At 35.6% G+C, this 20,146-nt stretch overlaps 1 protein-coding gene across 1 annotated transcript in view; it reads right to left on the bottom strand.

Moving 5' to 3' along the window:
• Positions 1-20,146, bottom strand: part of ZFC3H1 (zinc finger, C3H1-type containing) — a 47,359-nt gene that overhangs the window by 8,373 nt on the left and 18,840 nt on the right. The window contains exons 9-28 of the mRNA XM_009887828.1: positions 19,529-19,693; positions 17,559-17,696; positions 17,031-17,149; positions 16,554-16,700; positions 15,319-15,493; positions 14,998-15,129; positions 13,821-14,369; positions 13,628-13,737; positions 12,206-12,337; positions 11,024-11,145; positions 10,378-10,479; positions 9,893-10,009; positions 8,809-8,992; positions 6,842-7,028; positions 5,834-6,025; positions 3,271-3,508; positions 2,010-2,115; positions 1,733-1,931; positions 1,246-1,340; positions 169-279 (exon numbers count right to left, since the gene is read on the bottom strand). Coding sequence (XP_009886130.1) covers positions 169-279; positions 1,246-1,340; positions 1,733-1,931; positions 2,010-2,115; positions 3,271-3,508; positions 5,834-6,025; positions 6,842-7,028; positions 8,809-8,992; positions 9,893-10,009; positions 10,378-10,479; positions 11,024-11,145; positions 12,206-12,337; positions 13,628-13,737; positions 13,821-14,369; positions 14,998-15,129; positions 15,319-15,493; positions 16,554-16,700; positions 17,031-17,149; positions 17,559-17,696; positions 19,529-19,693 — 3,320 coding nt within the window. The remainder of the gene's footprint in view (positions 1-168; positions 280-1,245; positions 1,341-1,732; positions 1,932-2,009; positions 2,116-3,270; positions 3,509-5,833; positions 6,026-6,841; positions 7,029-8,808; positions 8,993-9,892; positions 10,010-10,377; positions 10,480-11,023; positions 11,146-12,205; positions 12,338-13,627; positions 13,738-13,820; positions 14,370-14,997; positions 15,130-15,318; positions 15,494-16,553; positions 16,701-17,030; positions 17,150-17,558; positions 17,697-19,528; positions 19,694-20,146) is intronic.

Below are 20,146 nucleotides of genomic sequence, written 5' to 3'. Positions count from 1 at the left end.
TGTCTCTGTTGTGCAGCAGGCAGGTAGGTTCTCTAAAGCCTGGCAGATCGTTTATTGAAAGAACCCAAAGTGATACACCCTTAGGCAAATAATGAATGTTTTGCTTTTGAAAAAGCAATTTACACAGACCCAGTAGCCATTTCTCAGAAATACTTTAGAAAGTCTCACCAGTAGATCTGCCACAGATACGGGATTTGCTGGTTTACAACATCATCTGTAAGATGTTCTTTATAGAGAGGTGACGTAAATTCAATTGGCATTGGAAAATTCAAGAGATACCTACAAGACAAAAAAGTAGTAGTAGATGAGAATATCCTTCTACATGGAAGAGACCTGTGTGCATATAACATTCAGTTCTGCAATCCAGTTCATGGGACGTATTAAAAAAACATGCACTTTTCCTAGATTTTTGTTTAACTCCAGATACAATTTATAGAGAAAGCGTTACATGGAAATATAGAAATAGTTCATACAGAAAACATTTACTCCCTCATTATGTACCACGTTAAAAATGTTCCTTTATACCTCAGACTTCCCCACCACCCAAAAACACAAGTAAGGTAGAATCATCTACCTACAGCCAGCTAAGTGGCATTGCAGTACTGTAAACAGTAATTTAAACAAACATAAGCATGAATAAATTAACACCTAACTCAGAGATAAAAACATTTCAAAGCCTCATCTGCATAAGCACAGAAGGTCTTCCTTTGAAGGCCTTCAGAGGCACCTATTTTGACTATAGGGAACTTCCATATTTCAAAACTTTAAGTCTCTCAATTAGGTGCTAAAATTCAAGTGGAAAACCAGCAGGCTAAATACAAACTTCCGCTTTTTCAGCAATAACAGTCTGCTGATTAACAGCATGTTGGACCTCTGGATTGAGGTCTTTTGCAAGTGCCTAAATGTAGTATTTTAGGTATGCGATTTTAGGCTCCTAGCTTTTGGTGGGGGGGCGGGGAACAACACACACAAAAGAGACACACAACCAACTTTGGCATACATATGCCTGACTTTCATCCCCCAAATCCAGACATTAACCTAGCTGGCTCTTTCATCTTCAAATGCTTCTGGTTTTAAAGTTTAGTGTGTATATATAAACTACCAAATCATAATTCATTGACATTTTAGCAAAACATGCCAAGCTAAAAATAGAGGAGTTTAGAAATTTCTAAACTGCCTTGTTTTTCAAGAAAAATACCATTATAACTGAAATTTAAATAGAAAAAAAATATATTCTAAGTATACCTTAAGAGATCCATGGGACTGTGCTGTTGACATGTATTCTCAAAGAAAGCTGCCACAAAATCTTGCAACAGTGGAAGAATACTGTTTGACTTTTCCTGTTTTGGAGGTTTTATTTAAAAAAAAAAAATTAAAATCAGACATCAACCTGAAAATGAAATTCTCTCGAGAATGAAATCTAACTGGGTCAGTCAGCATGTAGCAGAAAAAAGCTGAAAACATATTACAGGGTTTACTGTTAACATCTATTCTTGCATAAGGATATGAACACTGGATTAGAACAATTTGAACTTATTTTATGCAATTCCTTTGACTATCTTTAATCATGTCACTAATCTTGCCAATCCTATTTTTCACCTCAATATAAAGGAGAACTAGACATTATAAAAATATGAAGATTAATCAATTTGCTAAGTGTTTTAAACAAGACACAAACCCCCAACTCTACTCCAAAACTCATTTTGTTGGTCTGCTGGATTTAGAGTATTACCTGTGAAACAAGGAATTTACATAACTGATAAAAAATCTCTGCACTCTGAGGATTCTTCTCAAATGCTCCAATCCATACTTTGTAGGCATTGTCACTCTGCTCCATCTGCAAATACAAGGTGGCCAAACTCTCCAAGATCTGACAGTTGTTAGGGCAGAGCTCCAATAAAGATCTACAAAGTTCTGTAGCAGAATCCCACCTTAAAGAAAAGTAAAGGTAAGTTTTCAAAAAAAGCAGAGTTGAGTACTCCAATTAAAAACGTCTTGAAACAACTTACCTTTCAAGAAGTTTCAGCAAAGCTATCATGTTTCTGTAGAGAGGAAAGCAAATAGCTATTCTTTTGTCAGCCTCAAGGCTTTCATCAGTACATGATTTGACGGCGTCTTCAAAACAAAAGTATAAAATCAAGCCTTTAGACCTCAAGTAATGTCAAAGTTTTTTGAAGCTTTAGCATAATAAAAAGTCTCATTTACTATAATGAAAATACATAAGTGTGGAAAGATATTTCCAAGACTACTGCTTTTGCAAACAATTGAAAAAAAAAGGCAGATGACCATCTTCGGAAATGCTTTTTTAACACTTCTCACCACTGTGCAAAGACAAAAGCCTTTCAGAAGTTTCATCCCTTGTTCATTCAAAAGATGGAAAACATCCTACCAATGACGTATTAAAATCACTTAACAGACAGCAGTATATCACATTTAAAACTACACTCCAGGATTTCCAACATAGCCCTGAAAGCTATTGAAACAAAAGGTAATATAGAATATTATTGTTCTCAGCATAATAAAACACTACTCAATAATGAACACCCTGTTATCATGGCTAGACTGCCTTCGCTCCCACAGCTAGCTACTCAATCTATCCTTGAGTATTTCCACACTGCATTACCATCTGCAGCACAAATATATTCTCAGTGGCAATTCAATATTGCTGCTGGCAAACACACTAAGTACTGACATTTATAAAATGCTATTTAAGTCTACCTCTGGTAGCACCACAAGTCAAGAGCTCAATTTCTTCTAGTATCCTCATTTTACATCTTTAAAATAATTATCCAGTTTACTTAAACTTTGAATGAAGACAAACACACGCATTGCTCTGCCTCTTCTAAGGAAACACACTAATTTTCCAGGAAAGTAACTTTCCAAGACACACTCCATTGAGGGGAGGAAGGGTGAGAGAGGACAACAACAGAAGTTTGTTTGGCTTTATGCTTGCATGAGCGCAAGAAAACTAGCCATGTCATACTGTCACAAGCCCCTGGTCTTTATCTTGATAGAATATCATAGTTCACAGAAAAAGCTACGGCTTTGAGCCATAGATTAACAACTCAGTCTGTGTATTAAGTACCCGAGAACATGGACTTTCCTCACTGCTCTGTTCAAATCAAGATTAAATACTCACTGGATTAATCCCAATGGCTTAACATACTCATCAGCAGTATTGCACTGCCTTGAAATTCCAGAAGTTGGAAAATATTTCTTGATTTACAAGAAGTGAGCAATACAGTAAGTAGTTTACCTCCTTAATCTTACCTTCAAACATAGCTAGCAGCGTATCAGGATCGGTCTTCACATCTTGAACTGTTTGCCATGGTATTAAAAATGGCTCTTTGTTCATGATCCTTGAAGGACTGACATTAGCTGGATCGTAGAACTTGACTGGGAGAATTCCAAATTCAGTTAGATGTATGTAAGCCAGCCAAGCCAAGCAACGGTCACTTACAGTAAGGCGTTCTGATATCATCTTTTCACTTGCTGATTTTAAAGCATTCTGTAAAGATTAGAAGAAATACATTGTATTTCAACCATAAAATCTTTAATATCTAAGAATGAGACAAGGAAACCCGAAGAGCAAGTTTTAATATTTTTCAGATTTTTTTTTTCAATAGAAAAGACAGGAACTAGTTCTTTATGTCAATCATATTTGGCTTATATGAATGTGTGACTCTATTCAAATCCTATGCATAATTTCTAGTAACAGGTTTAGAAAAACTGTAGAAGATTGTTATTTTAAAAAGTGAATGGAGATAAAATTTGAAAACATGCATCTCCCAACATGTGTTCCATCCTTCTGCTTAATTCTTGGACAATTACTTCCAGTTGCATAAAAATAATACATTAGCTCTAGAGACAACTCATCTACAAGTTGGATTCAGCTTGCTATGTCTTACTGGGTTTTGTGGTTTTGGGAATTTTTTTTTTGTTTGTTTGTTGGGTTCTGTTTTTTTTTTATTAAGTTCTAGTTGTACAGCCACTAAGTTACAGCTATCCAAGTCTACTGAAAGCGCCACCATCTCTAAACTTATTGTTTAAAAAAAAGTGTGTTGGAAACGTTACTGAGAACAAGGATACTGCTTCAAAATTTTCCTACCAGTCAAATGTGAAACTAGAATAGCCCAGTTAAACTGGCAGATCCCAAATAAAATCATTAGGGCATGCAATTAGACAAAGTCTAAACACAATTGCTCCTACACCAGAACAGAATCTCATGGCTAGCAATGTGCCAACATTTTTCTGGATAAATGCAGTACAGTCAAAGAATGCACTTTCAAGGGAATGAAAGTACTTGCAAACTTAGGCAAAACTCAGCAGGACACTTGTCCTGTAATAGGTGAAAACCTGAAGTTTCAAAAACATTTAACTTACTCGCCCTTCAAAATATTTACATCAGAAAATTTGCTTTCAAGTTTACAAAGAGACACATTGCTACTTACTCTGAAGTAGCTTTTACTTAGAAATTATCTTCTCTTAAATATGGTTAAAGAATGTCTTGAAGAGATTATTTTCAACTACATATTTCAGATTAATATAAAAAACCCAAAACATTTTCGGGTTTGGGATGATGGGAAAAGTAAGGGAAACCAACCCATGTTATTCCCCCCCAGAAGTATGCTAGATTTCCATGTCAATTTGGCACAAACTTGAGTTTTTTCTTTCTGTCCTTTTTGTTCATTCAGTCAAACATTCCAAGTTACATTTATCAATACTGCTGTCTTTAAAATAGCTTTTAAAGGAAGTCAGAGCATTACACTTTTTTATTTAAACTAGAACTAGAAAAAAAAGCATAACAGCCTTAAACCACACAACGGAGGAAAGTGGTTTAGGGTGTAGCAAGCAAGAGGTGCCACCTGCTGGTAGGAATGAAAGAGCTTGCAATTGAAGCTACAGCAGCTCTCACTTTTAGTAGGAGCTGATGTCAGCACTTGTCTTCTCACCTTCATCCATCACTTAATTGACTACAGAACAGTAAAAATGACCTAAATTCTTTCTACAGTCACAATAAAAGCCTGAGATAACTCCGTGACTTTAGAGTTCAAGGGATCAATAAAGTCTGATATAACAGCATCCAAATTTTGGAGCAGAGCAATACTGTTAAATGATATCATACTATGTTTTTCCCAAGAATTACTGGTTTGATCATTTCTGTAGCAATAAATATTTGAGTACCTGAAGCTATACATTACTTAAAGGCCCTTCATTGCAGAAAAGTGTTCTATGGCTTACCAGAAATTAATAAGTAAAGCAATTCCCTGGGAATTATTTTTAGATGTAGTGGTCTAGGCTATTAGCTACACAAGCAAGATAGGTAACAGAAACCCCAAAGGTACATCCAGATTTTACAATGGCATCATAACTCAAACAGAAGTCTTTAGGAGAGTTCCTTCAGCAAAGGGGGCCTACAGAAAAGCTGGCGAGGGACTTTTTACAAGGGCATGTAGTGATAGGACAAGGGGGTATGGCTTCAAACTGGAAGAAGGTAGATTTAGATTAGATATTAAGAAGAAGTTTTTCACTATAAGGGTGATGAGACACTGGAACAGGTTGCCCAAAGAAGCTGTAGAAGCTTCATCCCTGGAGGTGTTCAAGGCCAAGCTGGACAGGGGTTTGAGCACCCTGGTCTAGCGGGAGGTGTCCCTGCCCACGGCAGGGGGGTTGGAACTAGATGATCTTCAAGGTCCCTGCCAACCTAAATCATTCTATGATTCTACAAAATAAAGGAGAGAACAGTTCTTCTAAAGTTGACACTATCAGAGTCACAGGCATTAGAAAGGTGAAGGTATGAAGACAATTCTTGAGGTAGTAACCTGGAAGTTACCTGCAGCAGAACAAGAGCATTCTGATGTCTTCCTGTAAACAGGCTTAAGTGAACCCTGTACAGGAGAGTCTCCAGCAGCTGAAAGGACACAAGATTTGGATTTTCTTCTTCCTCTGTCACTTCCATTAGGAACTGTAGCATCCTCCCGCATACATAGTCTTTTCCATCAAAGGAATTCTCCAAATTCAAAAACTAGTGAGGAATAACTCATGTTAATAATAATAAATCGGAATACTAGTAAAACTTCTAGGTTGAAGCTTAAAATGATATGAATCACAAACTTTGGACAATGTCTTTAACCACCTTATGAACCATATTTCCCTCCCGCATGCCAAATTTTCACATTAAACCTCAAAAAATACTATTTACATATTAAAGATCAAATAGTCAAAGTTACTTTTTGTTACTTAAGCTTGCAAAATTTAAGAAGTGTAGTAAGAAATAAAAATAAGAAATAAAAAAATAAGTGTAACAACCTCTGAAAAAGAGGCTGGAGCGAGGTGGGTGTCAGTCTCTTCTCCCATGTAACAAGCAACAGAACAAGAGGAAAGTCTCAAGTTGTTCCAGAGGAGGTTTAGATTGGATATTCACAAAAAAATTCTTCACTGAAAGGGTTATCAAGCATTGGAACAGCCTGCCCAGGGAAGTGGTTTAGTCACTATCCCTGGAGATATTTAAAAGATGCGTAGATGGGGTGCTGAAGGACATGGTTTAATGGTAACCTGGCAGTGTTAAGTTAATGGTTGGACTTCATGATCTTAAAAGGTCTCTTCCAACCAAAATGATTCTATGATCATGATTTTAAGTAACTTCTATTACCTGAGGAGAAGTGATGATTTCTAAAAATATCTGGCAAACAAAACTTTGAATCGCTTCATTTTCTGAGCAACTTTTGAGTTTCCATAAAGCTATAGTGTTTTCCGTTTTGCACTTTCCCTGTCATACATTTTCTACAATAGAAAATGCACACTTATATGAACATTTCACATATACTTTTTTTTTACTTACTGTCCACCAGATTTGGTAAGAGGGAGCATATTCCACTGCTGTTTCACACATTTCCTGTATCTCCTCCTTGGTTCCTCTTTTTGAGAACAGTCTGAGGTAGTGACACCAAATTTCAGGATTTTCTTTGTTGTTCTCAAGGGCTCGAGCCAAAACATTTAAAGTAGAATCTAAACACTCAGATGATGAGCTATAAAAATGAAAAATATTTTAAAAAAGTCACTGCATCAACTGTGTTAGTATTATGATTTACACAATATCAAATATGGAAACAGATGCTTGTAATTAGAATGAAAGTGACACACAGTCAGCCATCTTTTTTTGTTTTAAAGATGTGCTGTCCTTTACTAAGAAAGTCTCAACCTTTCGGTAAGTTTTTATCCTTCAAAGGTTATTACTAGGTCCAATTATCATGCTGCATAAAAAAATATTTTTTCTGGGAAAGAGCACCAATTCAAGTAAGAGTCAAATTTAATTTAAAATGGATGAGACTAATCTGTAAGCAGAAGTCTCAAGCCGCAATCACATAAAGACATTTAGATCATACAGACTTCAAAACTTAAGAAATTTCAAAGGCTTAGTAAAGTAAGTTAGAGTATTTTTGTTACATATTTAGTTTACTTTCAACAATCATCAAATGTAAGGTTTTATTTCAGGTTTCTATGCACGTCATGCGAGTTCTCTGTCTCTAAACCATTTAAAAAAAAAAAAAGGAGATTTTACTTTTTGAGATAACTATCATGAGATAACAGCAAAGTAATACAAGATTAGCTCCAATAACTGACCACAGAGCCAAACTTTAATTCATAAACAAACTTCCACAAAACCACAGAAAGATTCTGAGGTCCCATTTATTCTGAAAACATCTTCAGAAATTACTTTGTGTAGACATTTATGAGATGAAAAGCACATATTCTAAAATCAAACTAACACAGTTAATCACATATAAGTCTGAAGCCTTCCCAACCCCTTCTATTGCCACTGCCACCTACTAAACCACTCAGTTCCTTCAGAGTACTGAGGCGGGGGGAATGGAGAATGTGACTGTTAAGAAAAGAAAATGATGCACTGTCTTCCATTAGGTTATCTCCCATCTCCTCGTGGTATTTTTCCAAGTACGTCTATATTTAGAAAGTGTGCTCTTCTCACCCTGCCACTTGGTGGTAGTATTTTCTTCGAGTACCTGGCCTTTCCAGTTCTATCCCTTCTAGTGTTCAGGCAGCTATTGGTACAGCTAAACTGATCTTTTGCTACATTTTCCATTATCCACAATTTACACAAGGCTTATAAAAGAGAGCCGCTCCTCTCCATTCCCTTTCCTCCTTGCTCCAGCTGCTTAAGCCAGTAGCTCACTAGTAAAATCAAAGTCAATCTCTAGATTGACAGACATCCTACTGAAATTGACTGCTAATAAAAATGTGGTACCCTGTGGAATAATTTAAAGGAACATTAACTAGATAAACTTAGAAATCCAGAAGTGAAACAATTACAAAATAAACTAATTGCTCAACTGGACAATTTCTATAGGGATAAAACCATATAGCAGAATTGTTCTTAAAATAAAGCTTTCTGATGAAAGTAATTTCAAACATTATTCCAACCATTCATTCTGCAGAGGAAAAACTGATTTGAGTTTATTGGTCCACTGCTTTATTATTGGAAGTACAACATTCCACTGTAATCTTTGGAATACATTAGGTTGTGCACTTTCCAAACAATTATTTCTCCCATACTACTTTCCATCAACTTCTGTTTTGAATCAGAACCTACCTAAAGATAAAACATCAGTGTAGTCTATTATTCACGTACTATACTGCATACAGTAGGAAATCTAATCTATTTTTTTAACCTGCTTTTAAGTAATAAATTATTTGTGGTATTGTTTAAGAAATTTCTTTAACATCAGAAAGCAAACAATCACAGCAGCATGGGTAAAGCACAAAATCAAATTTAAAATGTAGCAGACTTACCCTTCATTTTGATTCAAGTATTTGTATGCAAGTTTAATCCAAAGCTGTACATCACATGGGTTTTCTTGGACACTTGCCTCCAAGTTGGAAATGTCATCAGTCTCACTTGTAAAATACCGGACATCATCTGGAGTCACCACCGCATCAAGAGCTGGAACTCTTTTTTTATGTTCTGTAGGATGGGCTGCAAATAAAAATAAAGTAAAAAAAAAAAAATGTATTCCTTTTCAAAACAGAAGTGACCTGTAAGATCAGAACTCACAAGGGGTGACATTTATATATTTCAAGTATAGCCATTGACCAGAGAAAAATACCATTATTTCAACATCCTCTAAAACTTAGAACTGTGTAACCTCTAGAAAAATGGTTTATTTCAAATGCAAAGGCAAGAAATAAATAGCACTAAAAAGCTGCTTTGATCAACAGACACCAATTAAGGCAGTTCACTAGACAGCATTAGGAAATAGACACATCTGACAAGGAAAAATTCATCTCAATTCTAAGTCTCTAAAACTTCTTTTTGGAGGATTTGCTAACAAATCCTAAGGCTCCCACTTCCATGAGTCACATGTGAAACACTGTTGGGTTACTGACACTCTAGCAAGCTTCTCAAATGCCATTTAACAGCAGCTTTTTTTTAACTCCTGACCTCAACACCAAATACTAACTCTGTACAAATTCACAATAACCAAACACATGAAGTTTTACTACTTATAGTTCTGGGAGGGAAAAATAAAGATTAAAAAACAAATCCTAATGGTCTATGGGCAAAGTTGAAACGATCAAGGGAAAGAGTTCCTTATGTTTCTTTTAAGAACAGGTAAGTAGAAATTTCGCTTCGGCTTCCAGTCACACATCATGCTAGATTTATTCCCCCACCCCCCCCAAAATACAACAAATTCAGGTCAAACTTTACCCCAAAATTTATGCAAAATAAAGTCTGCACGCAGGAAATATGAAGTTAAGAGAACTATTAAAAGCACTGGTTTTCTTAAGAATCACTTTAAAAATTAGGTGTTGGGAAGAGGCTGGTATATGTTTTCCCCCAGTGCTCTTTTTTAATGGATGCCACAATCCAGCTTACCATATTTAATAGGTCCAACGAACTGTTCCTCTTCACTGCTGCTACTGTCTAACAGAGGTTTCCTCCGGTACTTTGGTCTCCATTTCCTTTTATCTTTCCATGTTGTAAATGGAGGTGCTATAAACAAGCAAGTTAGTAGAAATTCTTTTACTTTTCTGTATTCCAGATTAAAACATCTTTGCTAATAAAGATTTTAGATAAAAATAGCCTGTGAGTGCAATACAAGTGTATAAGTTTCAACACTATTTACGTAAAATCTATTATGCTCAAGTAGATGAGTCACTTTTCTAAAATGAGACTCCAGAAATATTATATTATTGCCTTAAAACATACTCTGCTGCCTTTAATTTACCATAAGCAGAATTTATAATACTGAGATAAATAAGCTAAGCAACAACAAAAAAATATTCTTGGTTTTCAAAATCATCAAGGTACTTATATAATTTTAGAAGTTCAAATTGTATTTGATCTACTAAGTTACTTACTGTGACTTTTACTCTCATTGACGTTGCTGGCCAGAAGAACAGCCATCTGATCCACTGACATACGGTCTCTGTTTATACCAAAAAGTTTTTCAACATATTTTTCTGAAACAAGAATATTTGTATCTTAGGTAAACACACAAGTGAAAATGGATAGGTAACTTAACAACAATTTAGCACAACTTATGCTGAAATCATGAAGTATGACTGCTTCAAGAGGTAGAGCAATTTAACATACTATAACAAAGAAACAAAAAACTGGAAGAGTTTTGTTTAGCAACTTTGTTGCCTATACAGCAACAGCATTGTTTTAAAATTCCAGCTACACTGAAACAGACCAGTCCAGTAGTTACAAAAAGTGAGTAAGGGAAGAGAGAAAGACTCCATGCCCATTGCTCCCCAATCCCCTGAATCCTAGCAATATTTTTTTGAGTGAAATGTTCCACAGATCCATGATTTTTTATTTCTGCAAAGACACCAAGGTAACTACCCACCAAAGGACTGAATTGGACAACCGCAGAAACCAATTTTTTCCATATAGCTCTATCTGTTTTACATCAAAGTCCTTGCACCCAGAGCTTTTAATGAAAGCCATTCCTTCCAGAAATAAATCTTTGTATACAGAAGTGAATAAAAGACTCTTGAAAACCTGTGGCAGTGTTGATTTCCTCATCAGTGCTTTTTTCTGAACAACCAATCAGCTCTAAATTGTAAGACAGAATATCCTGAAACAGCTGCTTACGGCTAAGAGTGCAATCTTTCATGTGCTGCCTAAAACAAACAAATAAGCAATTAATATATTTATCACAGCAACAATTTAATAAGCCTTATAACTAGAAAGTTGTTTTAAGAGCACGCTAGGGTGAGGCATTAAGAAAATGACACCCACAGAAAACACTGTAGCCTGCTTTGAAATTTCTATTAAATATGTCTGGGTCTTCTCTAAACTTAGGCCTGTATCAGTAACTTGATCTCAGTCTTCATTATTTCACTATAGCATTACTCTTTAAAATAAACCTCTACATGCTCACTTCACACTAACACAAAAACACAACATTTGGAACTTTCCAGATCAAATAAGGTAGTTAGAACAATTAGATATCACTTTATATTTGATGTTAACAGCTAAAAGCTGATCTGGAAATCTGCCTGCCACCCAAAAGGACAAAAAAGAGCTAAAGTCCACTCCTATTACATTTTTCCAGTAGTAAGATGTTTCCAAATTGAGTTCATTCCTGACCAATTCATATCGATCCGCTCTTGTAACAATGTTTTAATGTACTGTGCAACATCCTTTAACAAACTATTTTTATTATAATTTAACACCAGACTTCAGAGAAACAAACTTAGCTACTATTTTCCCAGAAAACTAGAATTCTGCTACTACAATAGCATTTTATAACATAATATTTGGTACATGCTTTATTTTGGTTGGCAGCATGATACATCTCCTGTGATCTTAATAGTATCATCCACTACCTGAGGTTCCATGATGGTCTGAAGTTATGCTAAAGCTATAAAGAAAGAGGAGTCCCATCTGAATTACAAGGCAACAATGGACTCTAGCAGTCCATACTGCTTTTTAAATTTACATCTGAAGAGCCTCCTTTCTTCATAGCTTAGATGAAATGTGGGTTTTTTTTTTTCCTGCCAACCAAGTATCTGCAACAGGGTATTAAATATAATTTTCTTTTCTAGAACTTGTGCATAGGATCATAAACCCAGACCTCTTAAAAAAAAAATTAAAAACAGGACTATTTTGGTCTTTGAGTCAGACATCTAGAAAAGAGCTTTAGTTCAAACAAACAAACAAAATTTAAAAAAAACTCACCACTGACAGTCATCATCATTACATGTGCCTGTTAAATCAAAACGGCAGAAACACTGTTTTGGCTCAATCATATTGCTATACGTTACTGAACTGAGGTACAGTTTTTCCTTGGTTCGAAAATACGGACTAAACCTAAAATGAAATAGCAGATTATTATGACAAAGCTTCCAAGGCAAGACATTAGTTTTACTGAATAAAACCTTTAAAAAAAACAAAACCAAACCACACCACACTTTTTCTGTATTAAATCTCATTATTTCCAAAACCCTACTACTAACCAAAATCATCGCTGACCTGTGAGTTAAGAGAAAACAGTGGGAGAGAGAGGGAACAAAACAATACTTCTCAACCTAAACCAATTCTGCTCTAGCATTCTCTTCTCCCTTAGGTGCAGAACTTTATTCATATAAAACCAGAATTGTAGTAATCATCCAGTAGAGAAAGCAAACTACTGAAATTAAGTTTTTGTTTAGCTCTAGAAAAACTGTACTCATGCTCTGGTCAGCATATGATCAATGTCAAATGGAAGTATAAAGGGAACCATTAAAAATTAACCTGAAAATACAATGAAAAAATCCACATCAAATTTTAGAACATTTAAACAAACAAAAATCCAGTCTGAGCTAAGCAGACTAATACTGGTTTTAAATCCTTAGCTAAAGCTTGAATGTCAATTTTGGGATTTCTAGCTCCTTAAGAAGTTGAAGCCATAACCTACAGGAAGTTAAAACAAATATTCCTGTATGATGCATGCTCCATCTTTTGCTACTTAACAATATAGAAATAAAAAAAGCTGAAGCACATGGTAGGATTCAACTGCTCCAGTTTGAATTCCAGACTTTTGTTTTCTAAAAGTTAATGTGTAGAAACAAAGCTCTCTTTAGTCAAAAGACAGATGCATCAAATTGCTTACACACACAGGTGCCTATTTTAAGTCAAGATGAATCACTGTGGTCATGCTTCTTTCCACTGACCAGAAATCCAAAACTAGGTGATTGGCTCAATCTTCACTCTCACAGTGTAAATCCTAGCCAAGTTTAAAGACTGCATAAGTGAAATATGCTTCTGTTAACTTTTTCCTGGATTTTAGATTGCTTCATATTGGATATATAAATCCCAGTTTCAAATGCTTAACTATTATTTTTTAATTTAGTTATACCGAGCAACAATCCAGCTGCAGGGAACAGTATGCAACATAACGTAAAAGCAGCACACTGCATAAGATCAAGGGACTCCTGCTTACCAGAAAACTAACTAAAATCATTAGGTTCCCTAAACAAGACAATTTTGTTTCAGGATAGTGAAGTTCATCACTGCAACTTGTCGTTCTGTACATGCCTGGGTATCAAGGAAGAGCAGTGAAGAACATTTGAACAAGAACACACATACACAGAAGTCAAACAGTTGCTACAGTCTTCATACCTGTAGGATTTAAATACTAGAAGAGGACTATGATATGGTCCAAATGGAAACGGTTTCACTTCAGCTTGTTTATTTTGAGATGTAACAAAATCCATGTCCACTGAAATTTCCTAGGAAACAGATAAGCAGGTATATAGTAATTGCAATACCACCTAATAAAGAAAACCTTCGTATTTAGTTTTAAAGCACTTACCTGACCACACAACAGATCTTCCTTAGGTACTATAAAGGCCGTACTTTTCACTAGGAGCTCTTTCAAGCTGTCAGCTTTAGCGTAAAGTTTTTTCAGTTCATCAACATTCAACCCAAGGAACAGCTCAGGCTCCTCTGAAGCCTTTTTAGAAAGTTTGTTTATAGTTTCTTGTTTTGGAGTGTCCATGTGTTTAAGATTTGGTTTAGTGAAAGAATTAGATTCTCTGAAAGATCTCCTTCGTTCCCGGTTTGAATTAGACAGAACTTCATCATCAAAGTAGTTTTCTTCACTGTCCAAACACAATTTATCCTGTGTAAGATCATGAAGTGATGGCTGAGGTAATGCAAATTCAGATTCCTCTTCTACATGAGGTGCAATATTTGATTGTTCCTTGGTTTGAAGCGCACGGGCCTCTTTCAATTTCTGAATCTTCAGAGCATATTCATACTCTAGTTGCTGTAGTCGTTTTTTCTCTAATGCAATCAATTCTGCTGAATGCTTTTTTGGACTTGATGTAGGGGAGTTCTCCAATTTCAACATTTTGCTTGGCTGAAAAGAAAAAATTCCTTTTATTTTCACATTTACTTATCTATTGACAGGAGGTAAATGAAACAAGGGCAAGATGTTTAATTCAGTTTATAAAAATGTATTTTAAACTCTTTCCAAAAGTTTTCAACAAACAGCAGGAAAACCACAAAACACTTTGCCACAACTCAACTGGCACATTTGCAGGTGGTTTTTTTGTACACCACGTACAGGGCTTCAAGACAAATTCTGGCTGCATTTAAAGGGTGAGCTATAAAACAGGTATACTCAGTAGTGTTGGGGGGGGTAGGGGGGCAACACAAAAAAAAATTCACAAAAAATATTTTCACCATATTTTTCTATATTTTATTTTTCAAAACAAAAAGATCAGATGCCCACTTCAGTGTCTATGCTAGATAGTTTTAACAAGATATTCCCCTGGCAGAGAAATGCAGGCTTTGAACAGCTTTCTTTAAATGCTTAATAGTTTTTCTGCTGAGTTCTCAAAAATATAGGAAAACATCAGGAAGATTCCTACAGTGCTTTTGAAATGTTTTCCTATTTTCCAAAAATCCCATTTGAACTGTTTCCTAATCAAAATTGCTACTGCTTTTCAAGTACAGCATGGTTTAAAAGCATGCAACAGACTTACCCCAAGATGATCTTGCTCTAGTTTTCGTTTCCCAATTTCCTTACTTGCTACTGCCTTTGCTCGAGCAAGTTCTTCCCCATATTTTAATGCCAGAGCTTTTTTTACTGTAACTCGTTGTTGAACTTTATGAATCTGAAAAAGAGAAAAAAGAAATACTACAGTAAGATGCAAGTTCTTAGATATGACCACATAATAAAATATAATCAGAGGAGACATGAAAATTAATGGTTAATTCAAAGAAAGCCTACTGCCTCCAAAAATCAGGCTTCCCATTTCAAGATTTCTGACTTTAGGAAGATGCTTTTCAAAATTTAAAGTTACTTGTTCCTGAAGCTTCTTGAGAAAGATCTTATTAGCATTCAAGATCTTCTCTGTTGCTTGTAGTTGTTCAGCCAATTTGTTAATCTTATTTTCAGCAATTCTAACGTTCTCTCTCTTCTTGGCCTCTTGTTGCAACAAATGTTTCAAGACAGATTCATCCTTCATCAACAGAAGTCTAAAAAGTAGAAAAGCCACGTAACAAAATTTTTTCCAAAGCAAAGTTTCTCAGAGCTATCACTGTTCCTCTAAAACCCTGGTTATTTAAGAACCCAGCTCTTTTGTACTTATCAAACAAGCAACATTCTAAGTTTCTCCAGATAGTCTTAACATCCATGAGACACTAGGTATTGGTAGTACATACAGCAGATCTCAGTATCCCAAGTTCAGCATCTTGGTACAAGGCAGATGAAAACATCCTAGTTATGAGGATGGGGAAGGTAAGCAAGCGGTGTACCTTTACACTGTTTTTAACATTAAGATATCCCAAATACACATGTTCTTCCTTTATGTTAAGTAAGAGCTTCTTTAGGGCTTATACACACGTTAGCAGATTAGAAGCCATACTATCATGGCACAATATTAGAGTAATTAAATATAAAAAGCTATGCATTAAAGAAAGCAAGATAAGACTTAGATGGGTGTGAATAAAGGCAGGGCAGAAGAATGTCCTTCAATTTATGTCTGACCAGGAACCAGTTTATTCACAAGACCACACAGAAATAATCAAGTAACAACAAAAGCAGATAGTAAGGATAAAAAGAACATATAATGTCCATAGTAACTTCAAAGAAGTGTGAGAAACATGGAAGAGGCATGTTAAAAGAAAAGAGGCATACGGGGGGGGGGGAATCTTTAAACAGCATAACTACTCTGCCAGAACACTCATTTATACAAATCAGGCATATCCCATTGAAACATGCTACCCTCAAAGTGTACCAAGTAGTGAAAAGCACTCATTTTTTTCCATGTTTCAGAGTTACTAGGTGGCACAGATGTTCTAGTCACTAAACATAAAACACAGCTGAGCGTGACAAACCATACTTAAAATCATCATTAAACACCACACTGGCACTACAATACAATTCCTTTTGTACAGCAGTAGAATTCAAGACTGAATAGTTCAAGACAACAGAAAACCAATTGTTTGCTACACTTTAAAAACTACACATTCAAAGATTATTAATTTTCATCCTGCTAAGCAAACAAGGTAGGACTTATGACAGTGAAATACACACCTGTTTTTCTTAAGCTTTGCTTCTGCTTCTGTAACTTGTTTTGTCACTACTGCTATTCTCCCAATTCCATCAACTTCACCATCAGAATTTGCAGGGGATGAATTGTTCCTCAGTGGATCAGACTTAATCAAACGTTGCTTCTCACGACTGAAACACAGATGTCAAGAGCAAAGATGTTCAGCAGCTTCAACATTAATTTTGCTACGTACTCCCAAAAGTCTTCAAAAAAGTAGCAGAGGAAGATTTCAAGTTAAAAGAAAAAGAATTTTCCACAACTGCAATCAACTACTGTAAGTCAGTTCAAATCCAAGGACTTTTAGACCCCTATGTTGTCTTACTAAAAACTGAGTAGGGGAAAAAAACCTGAAGGTAATGGCAAGGTTTTAAAACTCAGATTTTCCTTCCAGTTACAAAAATAGACTAGTAAAAGACTACAAAGAATATACATTTTACTTTAACAATTAAACTCAGTTGTACCTGGCAATCTCTTCTTTCAAGAGTCTGTATTCTATCTTCTTATCTTCTGGTAGAGCCTCTGGAGTTCTCATTGGATCATTTTCTTTTTCTGATTTTGGAGGGGCTTTGATTTTTGAGGCCTGTACAATGAGGCTCAAGTCAATACTAGTCACACTAGTTTACAATACAGCTATTAGCTACTATTTTTAAGAAGCATTTCAGCACAAACTTAGAGCTGTTCAAGGTTAATCAGATCTTTTAAGTGAATATTTTTGCGCTAGTAATATGTGCACCGCATTTGAAAAAATTAAGCCAAAAATACATTATAAATTCTATCTTCAGGATGCCACCTTAAACCAAAAAAAAAAATCATGTTAATTAGCTTATGCAAGTCAAGTTGCAATATAATGGTCCAGAGAGGAGTAATGTACTCACTCTTGCTCATTTCTGATGTAAACCAGTATTTCTTGACCAAATTCTAAAGTTTAAATTCCATATACAAAGCAAAATCATTACAAAATAAACCTATTAAATGCTGATAATGTTTACCTCAACATTTCTCCTTGCTTCTTTTATCATAGATTCTAGTCCTCCAAATACACTGTTAGTTGAGTTGGATGGCTCTCCATCAGACTCACTATCATCTGAATCATTTAACGTAACCACAACAGACTTGTGTTTTGGAAGCTGTGGGGAGAATTAAAAATGTGTTATAGCAAGAAGAAAAAGTTAGAGACGGATACAATTAAGCACATATTTACTAGAAGAGAAAAAAAAGAGGTTAACTCCATTTGTGAGCACGGCACATCAATTCCACAATATAAGAAAAAAGCATGCATTTATGCATGTCCACTAAAAGACAGATATCATATCGATTCCTGATACTGTAACAGGACAGGTTCTCCAACATTTCCAACGTACTCCCAAGTAACCACATCATATTTATGTCTGCACAGTCATAGCATACAAATCTCAAACCTTTGACTCCTATACTCCGTGAATTATTTCAGTTGTAATGAAAATTATGATCTACCATTTGCAAGCAATTTTAAGTAACTGAGAGGTAACAATCAATCAAGTCTGCATTAGAAATGCTGCAGCAGACATACCAGAACTCCCTCATCTTTCAGCCACACAGTTGTGATGCTCCTTGTCCCACAGTTATACTTAGCTGACCTTCCAGTGAGCTGTTCAGGCAGTTAAATTGGCAGAACACCAACAGTACATAAAGAACATATGGAAAAAGATTAATCACTTTTTGCCAACATCACTAACTGACACAGCTCACTGAAGATCAGATGACTGCCAGTTCCAGCACAAAGAAAGATGCAGAAACAAGCAGACAATTTAGATTAACCTCAAATGCTCTGTAGTTACAGCTTGAGAAGAAGCAACTTAGTTCACATTTCCAGGACTGCTCTTCCAATCTCCCAGTGCAGGTCTGGACAGTTACAGTTACACAATTAACCTTTATCTCAGGACAGGACCTCTTTAAAGCTCTAAGTGTAGAAGACACACCCCTGCAAAAAAATTCTACTTTTTAAGTGAAAAATAGCTAATTTCAACAATTATTTCTTTTTGATATTCTCTTTCTGGACAGTTCTTAGAATAAGGATCATATCTACTACTCCTGCAAGTACTACAGCTGCATCATTTTGGCACCACCATAGCATAGGTAGGTAAAATTTCAGTTTTTAATCGGTGCTAGAAAACAGCACAATGCACTGGTCCTCTACTCACAAGTATTCTCCATGTTGTAGCTCCATGGAAACCTAAATTAAGCAGGCAAGCAAGCTGTTGGGTAGCTACAGCTAGAGTTGATAGTGATACACTATTTTCAGAGATAGTATACATTCCTTCAAATTTAGTAAAAAAAGTTTTAGAGATAACATCCACTGACAGAGAGACAGAGGTACGGACTCAATCATACTATTCATTAGAAAATCTGCATGGGAAAGACCTACAACAAACCAAGCTTTGCACACACTGTTCACTGGGGGAAAAAAACCAAATATCAGCTCCCTCTAGAAGGAAAAGTACTCTCCTCCCCGCCCCGGAGGTCAGTCTTCTAAACAGTTTACCGTGTTAAATTTAAAGTTAAACAACTGTACTGATGCTCCAGACACCAGTTTCTCCATTTGGCCAGAAAAAGAGCAAGACCAGCTCTTTTTTGGCAACAGTCAGCGATTAGATTGGCTCAGTTACTATTGAACAGCACCCTTTAGTCTGTGATAATCTGGAAAAGAAATTAATTTAACTATATTTACAGTCTCTTTTAGTTCAGATGAGTGCTGGCATGTTTTTATGCTCTCTGAAGCTGTAAATTTTTATTTCAGTGTCAAATTCTTTCTAGAAGAGCATATGGATTTTTGAAGTTACTAATAATTCCAATGTTTAATTGAAACTCCAACATTCTGTGTTGTACCACCAGAAAACCTTAAGTCTATTTGCTGTTCACTTGAACTGAGGACAACTTCAACTCATAGTCTTGTTAATAGAAAGCACCAGTATTTCCTTACTGTGATCACTGCTCGTGGAGGCCTCGGTACTCTAACAAACTTTGTATTCTGTACCCGTGGCTGTGACACAGTATTAATACTGACAGCAGATAGATTGCTTCTTGGCACAGACTGCAAATTATCTGGAACAGGAGGGGAAGGTGGACCACTGTTACTTGAGGTTTCCTAACAAAATAAAGCAAAAATACAGCCATAAATACACACATTATACCCAGCTATTTTAAAAGACATAAGCATTTGAGATTGTTCCATACGTATCTTAGAACTTAGAGTTGTGATTTAGGCAGCCAAGCTAAACATATTAGACAAATCTTGCGATTCTGCAATAATATCAAAAAAGCACACAGGAATATGCTAGTTATTCACAGGTCAACTACAAAAGATCTGTGACCTTTTAATGAGGTCAAAAACAATCTAAATTGTCAAACCACAAACTTTGCTTCTCACTCCAATAAAAAAAAAAACCGAACAAAAACAGACCAGTTAACCTCTCCTAACTGTTCAACTTTCTAGCAAAAGGAGTTAAGTGTCTCATAAATAACTTTTTTTTTTCAGAAAAAAAAAAAATCCCATTCCCCTGAACATACTCATTTTTCAGCACCTTGAAGTTTCATAATT

Source organism: Charadrius vociferus, unplaced genomic scaffold (assembly GCF_000708025.1).
Source record: "Charadrius vociferus isolate BGI_N301 unplaced genomic scaffold, ASM70802v2 scaffold125, whole genome shotgun sequence".
Classification (NCBI taxonomy): Eukaryota; Metazoa; Chordata; class Aves; order Charadriiformes; family Charadriidae; genus Charadrius; species Charadrius vociferus.
This window is presented reverse-complemented; position numbering and strand designations above follow the sequence as displayed.